Source organism: Fundulus heteroclitus, chromosome 18, assembly GCF_011125445.2.
Source record: "Fundulus heteroclitus isolate FHET01 chromosome 18, MU-UCD_Fhet_4.1, whole genome shotgun sequence".
Classification (NCBI taxonomy): Eukaryota; Metazoa; Chordata; class Actinopteri; order Cyprinodontiformes; family Fundulidae; genus Fundulus; species Fundulus heteroclitus.
In genome coordinates, this window is record NC_046378.1 from 36,206,117 (window position 1) to 36,220,891 (window position 14,775).

A 14,775-nucleotide genomic window follows, 5' to 3' on the forward strand; every position below is an offset into this window, starting at 1 on the left:
AGAAAGCCCCGCCCACCTTGGTGTCCCACAGTAGAAACCCTATTTAGAGCTTAAACAACAAAGCTGAACTGAATTTTTATTTCTAATGGGCAAAATAAACAGACGTCGATAACTTTGATGGCTGCTGCAGTGTTTAACCCGATCACAGTTCATGTTTTATGCAGTTTTACCAGGAAATCTTCAGCCAAGACTGTGACCTCTGACCCAAATACCCAGAATCTTCAGTTTTCACATTAAAACGTAGCTATTCTTGTGCAGATACACCGCTGTTACGCTGAAGATAATCTGCACACACGCCCTCCTGTGTTCTTAGCTTCCAGTTGTACTTCAGGCTTAAATTCTGGTTCTCGTTTCATAATGAAATCAGTGGCGCTTGCTCCTAGTTCCCCTAAAACAGACTTGGAACCGCCACAGAAACCTCTGGCTGGTCTCTGATTCTTATGTTTTTCATAAATCTGTCCTACTTCTAATTTAAATTCATTGTAAATGTACAACTAAATGGATTTAAACGGAATTAACAAGCAGTAAATGCGTTAGCATCCTTAATAATTTAACCCTGTGTGGCTATGCTCCAGCAACATTAAATCCTACACGAATCCTGAGACGTTCAGGATTGCAGGAACTTTCACTTAAAGTAATTACATCCCTTAATGGTTTAGGTTGGAGCATTTTGTCGCAGTATATTCACAAACTTTGATGTATTATATTGGGATTTTAAGTGACAGACCAACACAAACGTGATGCAGAAGTGTGGGGAAAAAAAGGGGGAACGTGGTTTCCAATTTTCCTTTTAATAATCAGAAATCTGAAAAGTGCGGCGTGCTTTTGTCTCAGCTTCGCAGAGCCGGCGTAACATCTTCAGCACGTCTTGATCCACTGCATCTCTGGCTCCACGGTTGGGGCAGTGATCCAGCTGGGCGGTGAACCTCCACCCCATCTCAAGGCTTCTGCCACATCCAACAGGTTTTGTGCTGCATCCCCACAGCATGATGCTGCCACCACGTTTCACCACGAAGATGGTATGTTCTCATAGATACCAGACTAGTGGAGCACATTAGCTAGTAGCAGGTCTGTTGATAGATCCTCCCACCTGAGCTGTAGAGCTCTGAAGCTTTACTGAATACAATGCTCCTTGTCCAGGTGGACGTCCATGTCCTGGTAGGTCTGCAGGAGGTCCATCCCCTTTCCAGGTCCACATGATGGATGTTGTTGTAGAACCAGATCCTGCTGTAAACTGGACCAGAACTTCCTGACCTGCCTGCTGGGTTCCTGGTTCTTCATGATGTTGGTCCTTCTCTAGAACACTGCAAAAACGGAACTAAAAATAAGTAAAATTTTCTGAAAATTGGTTTATCTGTCCTTGATTTGAGCAGGTAAATAAGGTGATCTGCCAATAGAATAAGATTTTTGCACTTAAAATAGGAACGATTCATCTCCATCATCTTATTTCAAGTGTACGATGTCTAATTATCTTAATTTAGGGGTCGAAATGCTCATTCCATTGGCAGATGATCTTATTTACCTGCTCAAATCAAGGACAAAAACACTATGTTTAAGAAAATTTTTCTTATTTTTAGATCCGTTTTTGCAGTGAGAACCTCTGAGGCCAGAAACAGATCCAAACGTTTTTTATTTATATTAAGACACCCCCTTCCACATTAACACGCTTGAGTCGATCACATTGAATCCCAATAAATACCTTAAAGTTTGTGGAGAAATGAAAACCGTGTTTTCTCTAATAAAACGGTGAAACACTGCAACTCGCATGACCGACCGTACGTAGGTTTGATTCACACGTTGGCGGGCCTGAAAGCCTTTCAATCAGATGTTAAACCTTCTGCCTGTATTCATAGAAATCAGCCCCAATCTTACAGATTCTGCTTTATTGCTTAAGAGACTCTGTTGCTTCTGATCTGCAGCCTGCAGAGCTTCCAGTGAGAGGGCGGAAGTGCTAAAAATACAAACCGTGCTGACTCTGCCCGTCGCTGCTGTCGGCATGGAAAGAGCTTTTCTTCTGGGTTTCCACCGATGGTTGCGTCAGAGCGTCAGGAAGCAGGCGAGAACGTCACCGGCCGGTGGAGACGACCTCGGCTCAGGTTTTAATAAGACGGTCCAAGATTCACAGAGCATTTTTAACAAAATCTACATATGAAACCAACTAAAAACACAGAAAAAAGTCAAAACAAAAGCAGAATATTGTTGCAAATGTTGCTGATGCAGATGGACTAATTGCACATTTTCAGGATTCGATTTTCCACAACAGATTTATATCTTATTAAATACAAAAGTTTACGTCAAACTTTATTTTTGTCTTAATTGCCCTTTTTCCACTTCATTTTAATATTTCAGGAAGCAGAACCCAAGACCTTCTTGCCTTGGAGAAAGAAGAAGATTTGGACTTTAAATCGTGGCCTGAGGTCTTTCTTGCATGTTCTCCCTGTGCATGCGTGGGTTCTCTCTGGGTACTCCGGCTTCCTCCCACAGCCCAGAAACATGTCAGATTAATTAGTTAGTCTGAATTTAGTATAAATACATCCATGGTTGAGTCCTGTGCATCTCCTTGTAACTCTGTGAGGACAAAAAGAAGTCCAAACTCAGCATAACACACTCGATTTCAATATATTCTTTCCCACAAAGAGTGGATTTAATCTTGCAACCATGGATCTATTTTAGCAGGGATTAACTGTAACTACTGGTCTCATGATTTGGGGATAAATAAACATAAATTTTTTTTCATCCATTTGTCGCGAGACAAATATTTAGAACCCACAAGTCGAGCAACATTTATTTAAATCTTTTTAACAAAACAATTTGTTTGGCAAAACTCTTAAAGTGAATTCTGGATTTTTACAACAACATTGAAATTTACAAGAAGTGGTCAGATCAACAAAAATCTGCTTTGTTTTTTTTTTTTAAAGGCGGCCATTTTTTACCCATGTGTTCCTAATGATTCGACCACTGAACAGCAGCTGCTGGTAAATCAGAAAATACTTTTGTTTCATGACAGAAATTCAACTTTGATGGATCAGAAATGGTTTTATTGGTGTGAAATCATGAGGAATGTAAATTTGCATTGAGATGATAAAAAGTAAGCACACCCTCTTGTCAATATTTGTAGCTTTTTGGGCATCAGGACCTAATAGAAATTATGATTTCTATTAGGTCTATTAGAGAAGATGATCCGAAATGGGAGGAACTGGAGCGGGACGCCAGCATCACACCCGGACAAGAGACAAAACACACACATTAAAGCAGAAATATAAAAAAACAACAAAAGGAAATGGGAATTAATCAGCGATAAATCATTGTTAGGAAGTCTAAAATCTGTAAAACTCAGATTTAAAAGTGTGCTATTCATTTTAAATCTTGTAATGAATGTTAGAGTTTAGAGAGGAAAAAGCATAATTTTACAGAAATAAAAAGGACCTGCGCGTCCCAGAACGATTTAATACATTAAATAGAGTTCTTTTTCCAAGCCGCAGGTCTGGGTTCAGTGTTTAGATCTAGGTCCTCGCACAAAACCCGATTTCAGAAAGTTCTCTATCCGATTCTCTGTGAATTGATCCAAACTAAATCCACAGTTTAGCTTTCTGGGCGGAGTTTCCAGATAAAAATCCAGCAGAACGGATCATTTCCTTCAGAGGGATGAGAGCGGGAGTTATAATTTTATTTATTTTATTTTGCCGCAGGACGTCAGGAAACGTCCTGAGAGGTGCTCTCTGAAATCTGCACCAGACTCCTCAAAGGAAGCAGCGTCAATCCACCTTTAAATTGTTTGGTTTCTCCATTTAGCTTCAAAATAAACCACACAGGCTGGCTTCTGCATCGTATTATGAAAAAAGTCACTTAACGTAAAGCTTGTAATGCTTTTCTTTAAATCCGACGGCGACAGAGAGCGAGAGACGTTTATCTGCAGGCCTCTCTCTGTCTGAAGACAAACATTTATTGTTCTTAAAGTTTTCTTAGTACAACGTTCACATTATGGATGAGGTTTTAGCATTTAGAATAATTGGGATTTGGTTGCTAAATTAGCTGATTCTTACATAGAAATCAGTATATTTATTAAAGGAAAATTGCATTAAATTAAAATAAGCCGTTTTATTTTTTTAAAGGGACCATTTAAAGCACATTAACAGCTGATAAGAGTGTCTCCTGTCTTGTTACCTTTAGTTTCATGCTTCCAGTGTTTTATTAGCCTGAATTATTTCTGTCCCTGCCAGAGGAGAGGCCTGTTTTCATCCCAGAGCTATAAGCCCTGTTAATTTCATACCTGTAAACACACCATTGCATATCAGTTGGACTTGAATTTCAGCTTATTTTCCATTTATTTAGGTTCTGATACCCATTTGGGCCGGCTGCCGCTTATGAAAACAACTACTTTAGTCGTGATTGACCTCCAGCTGGTTGGTTTATGGCAACAAACCTGCAGCTCGTAACAAAGCATCCTTATCCACAGTGAAACAGGTACAGACATGGGCTGAAAAGCCACTCAGCAAAGAAGAAGATACAAAGGAAACCTTTAAAGTCAGAAAAAGGTTTTGAGACGTGTGCTGTGGTCTGATGAAGCCCTAAGCCACCATAGTAGTGAAATACTGTGACGCTACACTCGTATCTGGGTGTTTTGCTGCAAGAGGGACTGGTGCACTTCACAAAATAGATCACACACTGCAAAAACAGAACTTAAAATGAGTAAAATTTTCTTAAAATTTGTGTATTTGTCCTTGATTTGAGCAGGTAAATAAGATGATTTGCCAATGGAACAAGATTTTTGACCTTAAAATAGGAACAACTCATCTCCATCATCTTATTTCAAGTGCAGGATGTCTAATTATCTTATATTAGGGGTAAAAAAAACTAATTCCATTGGCAAATAATCTTATTTACCTGCTCAAATCTAGGACAAATACACAAATTTTAAGAACATTTTACTTATTTTTAGATCCGTTTTTGCAGTGCATCATAAAATAAAATTGAAAATATTGAAGCAGCATCTCAAAATATCAGCCAGGAAGTTAAACCTTGGCCACAAATTGTTAATTAGTTACAAATCGGCGCGAGGACGACAAACTCAGCGGACTAAACCTGCAGCAAAGTACTGTGAGAAGCTTGTAGAAGGATAACCCAAAAGTGATTGATTGCAAGTCACGAAACTTAAAGTCATTCTAACTAAAATTAACGGTGTCTAAATTTGGACAAATTTTAAAAATCCCTTCAGTTTAAACCCCCCCCCCCCGATAATCCTTAATAAAAAACAGGAAATATTGTCATTAAATGGCAGACAGCGAGGAAATGAAGGTTAAGAATCCTTTCATCTATCTAAATATCCGGTTTCAACTGTAGCCGCTTCAGCCTGGTTTCTGAATGAGTCAAAACCTCATTTACACGACATGAGCCAGCTGGGCCCCAAACGCACATCAGAACCGTAAGCACTGGAAATAAGATGCAATAAAAAAAATCCCCAGGAACAAAAAGGGAGTTCTAAGTAAAATATGAGCATTTTTTAATTTTCTTTTTATTATTTATCACCATTTATCAAAAGGGTTAACTGAAGCACCGATGTTAAGCTCCCTGTGTTGTTCAGCATGGAGCAGGAGGTGGACAGAAGGATCAGGGCTTCTTCTGAAGCAACACAGGCACTGATTATGTCTGTTGTGGTGAAGAAAGCCGGTCCTTCAACGCTCAGACTGGATCAGGACCGAAAGAAGCGTCAGAAATGAGCTTCCTCTAGAGGAAGACCCCGTCAGCCTTAGAGCTGCTGCTTCTCCGCATCGAAAGGAGTCCTCTGAGGTGGTCTGGACCTCCTGGGAGCCTCCCTTTGGAGGATATCTGGGAGGAGACAATCCAGAGAAGACCCAGAACTCCCTGGAGAGACTACTGTATTTTTTTGGACTATAAGCCACACTTTTTTCACAGTTTGGGCGATCCTGTGACTTATATTCCGATGTGACATATATACATTTTAAATGGTAATTCATGTGGACCAGCATGAACCAAGGAGTAAACACATACCTCTCAACTTTTGACGACTGTTGAGAGTGAGATTGTTGAGGGGGGGGGGGGGGGGGGGGGGGGGGTGCTGTTGGTCGATTCAAGACGGTCACTATTTTAGACGGACTTCGCTTTCATGTTACAGTTTGTAATAACACATGCAGACTTACCATTTAATTCGCACACGACACGGACCGTACAAGTGTTTCACTTTGGATGACGGAAACTTGTTTGCGCGGCGGCGGTCCTTGCTGCTGTGTTACCTCTACTACTGGACGTGCGGAAACCATTGTACCGCAATTTGGTTCCGCCATGACGCTAAGCGTCCGTACGCGTGCGTTTCAAGAGTGAGATTTTCATTGTAAGCTTGAGATTTTCAAAGTAATGCGTGTGAGCGTGTGCAATTGATGAAATGCGTGTGTCACACGGTCAATGCGTGAGAGTTGAGAGCTATGAGTAAACATTACCATCTATAGCTGCAAGATGGCGCTCTAGACTGAAAACTATATGCTGCTGCTAATGTACCACTTAAAAATTAATTGAAACATTAACTTATAGACGACAAACAACACGTTTGAATGTTGTTTCGCCTGTTTCAGTCTGGATTCACGCAGCGCAGCGTGGTGCAGCTCTAAGGAATCCAGAACGATAACAGAACCTGTTACTGGGCTGTCCGTGAAGCTAACAGCAGCTAGCGCTAGCTTACAGCAGCTAGCGCTAAAGTCCCTTAAATGATTTAAGGGACTTTAGCTAGCGCTAGCTAACAGCTGCTAGTGCTAGCTTACAGCTCTGTTGTCCGGGCTGTTTACACCTTCACTGATGAACGTGAGCTTTATGTTGCTCTCGAACATCCGTGTCGTACTGTTAGCTTAGCGCGTAGCACTGCTACGCTCACGGTGTAATTTCAGCGTAATTTTGACATGTTTCAGCGTAACGAGCTATTACGCTGAAATTCTCTGGATAAAACCTTCCTGGTTTGAGCTGCTAATTTACTCCATTCATCCTCCCAGGTATGTTGCATATTATTCAGCCGGTTGTGGATGCAGCTGTGTGATTTAATGGGTTGGTTTACCAGATTAAATGCACTGAGGTTCTCTCCAAACCTGCAGGGAGGGCAGGACCAGGGGATAAGATAGCCTCGGCCGCAAGCCACGGGAGAAATAATGTCGGTCCCACAGAGCGGTTCTTAATTAAAATCCATAGCAATAGGACATTTCAGAAGGCTGATGTCAGAACAAGTGCTGTGTGAAAGTAGATGCACATGCAACGAGCACTTAAAGTGCAGGGATTGTTGGAAGGTAAAGCCCTTGTATGACAGGCACCACAGTGGCTACAATCACTGCTAGCACAATACTTCAACACTTGGACACCTCACCTTTGAAGCTTCTGGGTAATTTACTGATCAATATTACTCCCTGAGAGAAACAAAAATGTTTCCTTAATGTAGTCCCACAGACTTATGCTGGCTCACTTCAAATTACACAACAATGAAGGGATACAAGTTATGGATTAATGAGTTAACCTAGGGCTGGATGATATAGAAAAAAAGCAAATTGATTAAACAGAAATCCTATTGATCAGTATTGATAATTATCAAAATAAATCAAAAATATACATTTTAAGTGAAGCCCTGGTCATTTTATGCTGTTGCTTAATGACCTATTTTTAAATATATGGATTCAAACACAACCCTTTACTAAACCAACGTTTTACAAAAACTGTGCTCTCTTTATGGATGGATTTAGGGTTTAATAATTGGTATGACAAACTTTTGATGAATTGCAACTGCTGGTTAAAAAAATTGCAAGCATTACAGAACTGTCTCAGAAAATTAGAATATTGTGATAAAGTTCTTTATTTTCTGTAATGCAATTAAAAAACATGAAATGTCATACATTCTGGATTCATTACAAATCAACTGAAATATCGCAAGCCTTTTATTGTTTTAATATTGCTGATTATGGCGTACAGCTGAAGAAAACTCAAAAATCCTATCTCAAAATATTAGAATATTTCCTCAGACCAAGTAAAAAAAAAAATTATAACAGCAAAACAAAATCAAACATTTGAAAATGTCCATTAATGCACTCAGTACTTGGTTGGGAATCCTTTTGCACAGATTACTGCATCAATGCGGCGTGGCATGGAGGCAATCAGCCTGTGGCATTGCTGAGGTGTTATGGATGCCCAGGATGCTTCAATAGCGGCCTTTAGCTCATTTGCATTGTTGGGTCTGGTGTCTTTCAGCTTCTTCTTCACAATACCCCACAAATTCTCTATGGGGTTCAGGTCAGGGGAATTGGCAGGCCAATCAAGGACAGTAATGCCATGGTCAGTACACCAGTTACTGGGAGAATCTTATGTCGTCTCTTAACCACTACCATACTTGTGATTTAGTTCACTGAACCAAGCTGAGTGTTTTTCAAGGCTCAGGAAACCCTGCAGTGTTTCAAGTTAATTAGACGATTCAAGTGATTAGTTGAATAGCCTACTAGTATACTTTCTCACGATATTCTAATATTTTGAGATAGGATATTTGGGTTTCTTAAGCTGTAAGCCACAATCAGCGATATTAAAACAATAAAAGGCTTGCGATATTTCAGTTGATTTGTAATGAATCCAGAATGTATGACATTTCATGTTTTTTAATTGCATTACAGAAAATAAAGAACTTTATCACAATATTCAAATTTTCTGAGACAGTCCTGTAATTGGTGTAAAGAACAAAATGTGTGCAGCTAACATTAAATCCGTTTATAAATAACCGGTCAGATTTGTAAAGATTGCTCACAACCATGACCAGCTGCTGTTATAATTCAGACGGGTGATCTTAGGACAGCTGTTTGCAGTAATAAAGGGACTAACCCAGGACACAACAGATGGAGGGTCAAACTTTACTGGAAGAGACGTTTTTAGCGCCGTTATTGGTAAAACCACCAAACGCCTCTACCCCGAGCTTAGAAATGATAAACCTGCAGATTTCCCCGGAGGAGGCCTAAAAGTCGCCGTTTCCTGCTTTCAGAGCTCATTAGGAGAGCTGGAATCAGGGTTTGGTTAACTTGGCATGAAGAGGACCGACAGTGTAGTTCAGAAGCACAATAATCAAATTAATTTGGTCTTTTAGTGTTAAAATAGTTGCAGGACAGACATACACACAAAAAAAAAAAAAACATCACAGAAAAGCAAGAAGTTTGAGTGTTTTTTTTAGTTCATTTTCTACAGTGAAAAATTAAATTAAAAATCAAACGTAAAGAAAAGCCTATCGTTCTAAAAAAAAAAATGCTACTGTTATTAAAAAATGAACAAGAAATTAGTTAATCTTGACTTAGAGTTAAAGGGACCGTGTGTGTGTGTGCTGATTGGTTAATGCTCCGGTAGTGTCTGATCTATACAAAACTAAATTTAAAAACGCTTTAGTGTATCAGAAATGAACAAGGAGTGCAGCTTTCTATGCATCTCTCATCACCAGTGCTTGATAAGTTTCACTCTATAAAACAGACAAAACACAACAATCACAAAACAAAGACGGTAAAATTATCAAAAGGGATAAAACCGCTCCCCTCTATGTTCACCGTCCTTACACAGGAATATTAGGAAATAAGTGGGAAAAAGTCCTCTGCTACCGAGACTCCAGTGTTTACATGTTCACTTAGTGTGGTTTTGCTTGTTTACAATTAGGAAGCTAGGATATTTATGGCTACAAAAAAATACAGTTAGGGGTCAAAAGTCGCCGCTGTCAGTAGTAAATTCAGGCTGCGTTAGCGGTCCAAAGGTTAGCATCAGTCTCTGTAGTGAAAATGTTCGCAGATTGTCGGTAAGTGAGATTAAAAAGTTGCTCCGACTGTCACCGAATCCTTCAAAACATCCCCCCCCCCCCACACACACACACACTCACACACACACTCACACTCTTCACAGGATCCGAATTTAGACGAGATAAAGGAGCCGCTGATGTGTCCGGCTCCTCCTCACGAGTCGGGACTCCTCCGCTGCTCCTTCAGCCTGGAGCCGCTGCCGTTAGCGCCGTCGGAAAACATACGATTACACACGTCCACCCACACACCCACTCACACACACACCGTCATTATTGCCTCTTATTCAGGGAACAACGCTCCCCACAGTTCAGTGACTCACACCAGATAAAGAGAATACTCCTGCTGCACGGCTCGTTTTTTTTTGACTGTTCTGGGCGTTTCGACGTGAACAACGCGCCTCTTTTTCTCCGTGTGCAGGAGTATTCTGATCCACCTGAGTCGCCTTCACAGCCCCCCCCGGAGGTCTTTAGTGTCACGCTTCATCTCATCCGGTTCTGCCGCATCAGCGGGACGATGCAGGACGGGGGGCCGGCCTTCGTCAGGAAGGGGTGCTTCAGGAGTTCGTTGGCCGAGGCCCTCTGAGCCGGCTCCCGCACCAGCATCCGGTCCAGGAAGCCCTTCAGGAGAGGGGAGACCTGCGGGAAAACATGTTTTTTTTTTATTTTTATTTCACGGAAAATAGCTTTTAGAGGGTTAAAATCCTGAAAGTGATTCCCAGAAGCATTCCTGCTAGCCAGATTATGTGAGATTTTACGGAAATGTTGTGCGGTGGACCCCAAAGGCTCGGTGTTAGGATCACTGAGCTATATAAAACACTGGAGTGCTGATTTTGCCGAAAAACTGAAGTCACCGGCCGCCATCTTGCTACTCCCTACTCTCACAGAATCTCATAGGATTTAGTTGCAACAACAAGCAGTTTTCTGGCTGAGTGAAAACGTTTCACAGGTAATTCTACAGTCAGTGGATGTACTAACACTATCAACTACTAGGAAATTAGGTGCTGAAATATTTTACATGTTATTCATATTAAATATATATATATGTATATATAAGTATGTGTATATGTATATATGTATATATATGTATACACATATGTAAATACATGTTTTTGTATATTGTTATTTATATTTTAATAAATTCAATTCAATTCAATTTTATTTATATAGCGCCAAATCATGAAACATGTCATCTCAAGGCACTTTACAAAATCAAGTTCAATCATATTATACAGATTGGGTCAGATTATACAGATTGGTCAAAAATGTCCTATATAAGGAAACCAGTTGATTGCATCAAAGTCCCGACAAGCAGCATTCACTCCTGGGGAAGCGTAGAGCCACAGTGGACAGTCGTCTGCATTGTACATGGCTTTGCAGCAATCCCTCATACTGAGCAAGCATGAAGCGACGGTGGGAAGAAAAACTCCCCATTAACGGGAAGGAAAACCTCCGGCAGAACCGGGCTCAGTATGAACGGTCATCTGCCTCGACCGACTGGGGTTACAGAAGACAATATAATGTTAAACATATATATTTAAATGAATAAAATGCAAAATATTTCAGCACATGACTTTCTCAGTGCTTGATATTTTTAGAACATAACATAAAAGTATATGGCATTTGACATTTTAAATGTCTTTAGCCCCCCATAAACATGAGAAAATCCTCGTTATTCGATGCTGTAGCGCACATGTTCCCTAGTTACTGGGGGGAAATAGGGAGTACCAATATGGCGGCTGGTGGCTTCAAAGCGACTCGTTCAAACAGACGGCGATTAGCACTCCAGTGTATTATATAGCTCAGTGGTTAGGATCCATCCTAACAGGTTACGCGATATATCGGCATTAACATCGGTATCGACCAATATTAGTTATTTTTTTAACACATCAGTATCAGTCCAATATGTAAAACTGGGCCGATATTAACAACCGATGTTTATTTCCATCTAGCTGCCCTTTGTGTCTGTGTTTCAGGAGGGGGATGGGCGTGCAGAGCTTTTTTTTTTTTTTTTTGGCCATAATTGCAGCTAAGATTGCAGAGATGCAAAGTCAGCAGTGCGTTTTTCATTTAATACTTCATAAACATACATCATGTTTCAAAAAGGAGTAGGATGAAGCATAAGCTTATTAAGCCCTACCCCTCAGTTAAATGTGTCATGGAGGTAAAGGACAAATATTTACAGTAAAACAAACAGTATACCAACTTTTTATATATTACTCTTTTTGTATTCATCAAAAATACTTTTCTTATATTCTTTTTTGAATTGCTGGATGCTTTTACATTGTTTAATGTTTCCAGGCAAGCTGTTCAAGAGCTTCACTCCGCTAATTGATAAACTAAAACTTATTTTTGTTGTTCGAACATACCTAGTTTTAAAATTTAATTCTCCTCTTAAATTATATCTTCCATCTCTATCAGACAACACTTGTTGTATGTGCGCAGGAAGTAAGTTATTTACTAGCTGTTGTTGGGTAGACGACCCCCCACAACGACACCTACCGCCGGGATTAGTCCATTTTCTGGGGGAAACTGCCATCTGTTACCTCCGTTATGCTGATGATATTCAGTTGTACTCTCCCTTCAAGCCCACTGAGTTTTATTAAACTTTATTCTTCAGTCAACTGCTTGACTGGCATCAGACAGCAGTTAAAACAACAATTAAATTCCAACAGGACTGAAAGCTGAATCATTTTCATTAATAAATTCTCCTATGATAAGCAGGATTTAGGCTCCTCGCCCTCTTCTGCCCCTACATTTTCCATTTTGTATAATCTGATCCAATCTGTATAATCTGATTGAATTTGATTTTGGAAAGTGCCTTGAGATGACATGTATCATAAATTGGCGCTATATAAATAAAATTGAATTGAATTTACTGTCAGTCCAAACTGTAAAAATCAAATCTCAACATAGTTAGACCTAGTGTCAGAGCTGGAGATGATTATATGATTTATTATAGGCACGGTTATCACCAAAATGTTAAAAACTCTGCTGCAAGGCTGTAAACTTGCATTTGTAACAAAGAAAAAAAAAAAAAGCAAATATTGCACCAAGTTCAGCATCTCTGACCTGCTTATTTGATAATCTAGATCAAAATCCTTCTCTTTACTTTCACAAAATAAATAAATAATAGATTCTTATTCATGTTTATCACTGATATTTTCTGCTTCTTGGTGAAATATCGTTATTGCTTCATTCACCGGCGTTACTTTTTAAATGTATTGTTTCGCAAACAGCTGTTTCACAGCCACCGAAGAAATACAAAAGAAGACGGAAATTACGGCACAGATAAGAAACTAAACCACACACACACGAGATTAAAACAACAGCTGGACTAAGGTTGTCAGTTTCGTTTTAAGGAACTATATTAGATCTGTGACAAGTGAAGTTCTGAGAGCAACAATTATAGACGACCCGTTTAGAACCAGCTAATTCTGGGGAACGACCCATTTACGATCTGCTTAAAAACATTTCTGTTTTATTCTGCTGTGCTGTAACTGTGACGTCAGCTGAGAGATCCTTATCGCGATAAAGTCGACAAAAGTTCACCAAACACTTTATTGACCGCGTCGTAAGAAGTGAGACACGAGATTAATTAGCGCTTTGTCCTTAAAGACAATGTGCTGAAACAACACAGAGTTTCACTTTCTCACAACAAACATTTCACGATCTGGTTTAATTAAAATAAACAAAAGAAACCCACATGAATTAAATAAAAGTTACTTGTTGTTTTTTTTTGCTTTTACCTTGTGCAGGTTCTTCAGTTTGGGGGGCAGGTTGTCTCGGATCATCTTCATGGCTTTGAGCGGCGGCTCGTTGAAGTACGGCGGCTCTCCGTCCACCATCTCTATCACCATGATGCCCAGAGACCAGATGTCCACCTGCAGACGCAGAACCGACAAATGTCACACCCACTCATTTATAAAACGTCCAACGAGAACTACAGTTCACCAAAAGTTCAGGCCAAAGACGACGGTTGGACGCAGAAAACACCCAATGGTAGGGCTGGACGATATAGCATAAAAAAAAGCATATCGATAAAATAGAAATCACATTGATCGATATCGATAATTATGAACAAAATCAAAATATATATTTTAAGTGCGGCCCTGGTCGTTTTATGCTGTTGCTTAGCGACTTGTTTTTAGATACAGACACAAAACACTGAATTCAAACTCAACCCTTTATTTAAATAACTTTTTACCAAAACTGGAAGTATTGGACATGTGCTCTCTGAGCTCTGAAGGGGGCGGAGCTTAGTTCCTGGGTCTGCGTTGTGATTGGTTGTGATGGATGTAATGACTGTAATATTAACCTACATGGCTAGAATGTAAAAGGAAGGAAAACTGTTATTCTAATGAACTTTTTACTGATTCTTTATTTCTACACTGCAAAAAGGGAACTAAAAGTAAGTGAAATTTTCTTGAAATCAGTGAATTTTTCCTCGATTAAAGCAGGTAAATAAGATGATTTGCCAATGGAATAAGATTTTTGCACTTAAAATAGGAACACTTCATCTCCATCATATTATTTTAAGTGCAGCATATCTAATTATCTTATTTTAGGGGTAAAAATACTCATTCCATTGGCAAATAATCTTATTTAGCTCCTCAAAATCAAGGAAAAATACACAAATTTCAAGACATTTTTACTTAATTTTAGTTCCCTTTTTGCAGTGTATCATCAATATACGTCTATCAATCAATGTATATAGTTATTGAATTATCGTCCAGCCCTACCAAATAGCTAATTTTCATGAACTGAAGGCACCTGGCTTGTTGATTGGAGGGCTGTGAGAACCCGGCCCAAATCAGAGCACCGGGGGAAGATTTCTCCTCCAGAAAAAGAACCGGTAGGTTGGTAGAACTTTTCGGATTGGACTAAAGTTGGAGCTTAATAGTATCAGAGTGCTAAATGTTGTCTTTCTGGTTGAATACTTTGAGTATTTTTGCTTCAGCCATCTCCCAGGCCGT

The 14,775-nt window shown here is 39.7% G+C and overlaps 1 protein-coding gene across 3 annotated transcripts in view; it reads right to left on the reverse strand.

Annotated features, from left to right (window-relative positions):
- Positions 1-9,271: 9,271 nt before the first annotated feature.
- The window catches only part of pak4 (p21 protein (Cdc42/Rac)-activated kinase 4), a 59,024-nt gene continuing 53,520 nt past the window's right edge, over positions 9,272-14,775 (reverse strand). For all 3 annotated transcript variants that reach the window (XM_021319391.2, XM_012868301.3, XM_021319390.2), the window contains exons 10-11: positions 13,549-13,683; positions 9,272-10,438 (exon numbers count right to left, since the gene is read on the reverse strand). In XM_021319391.2, coding sequence (XP_021175066.2) covers positions 10,283-10,438; positions 13,549-13,683 — 291 coding nt within the window. In that variant the 3' untranslated portion in view covers positions 9,272-10,282. The remainder of the gene's footprint in view (positions 10,439-13,548; positions 13,684-14,775) is intronic.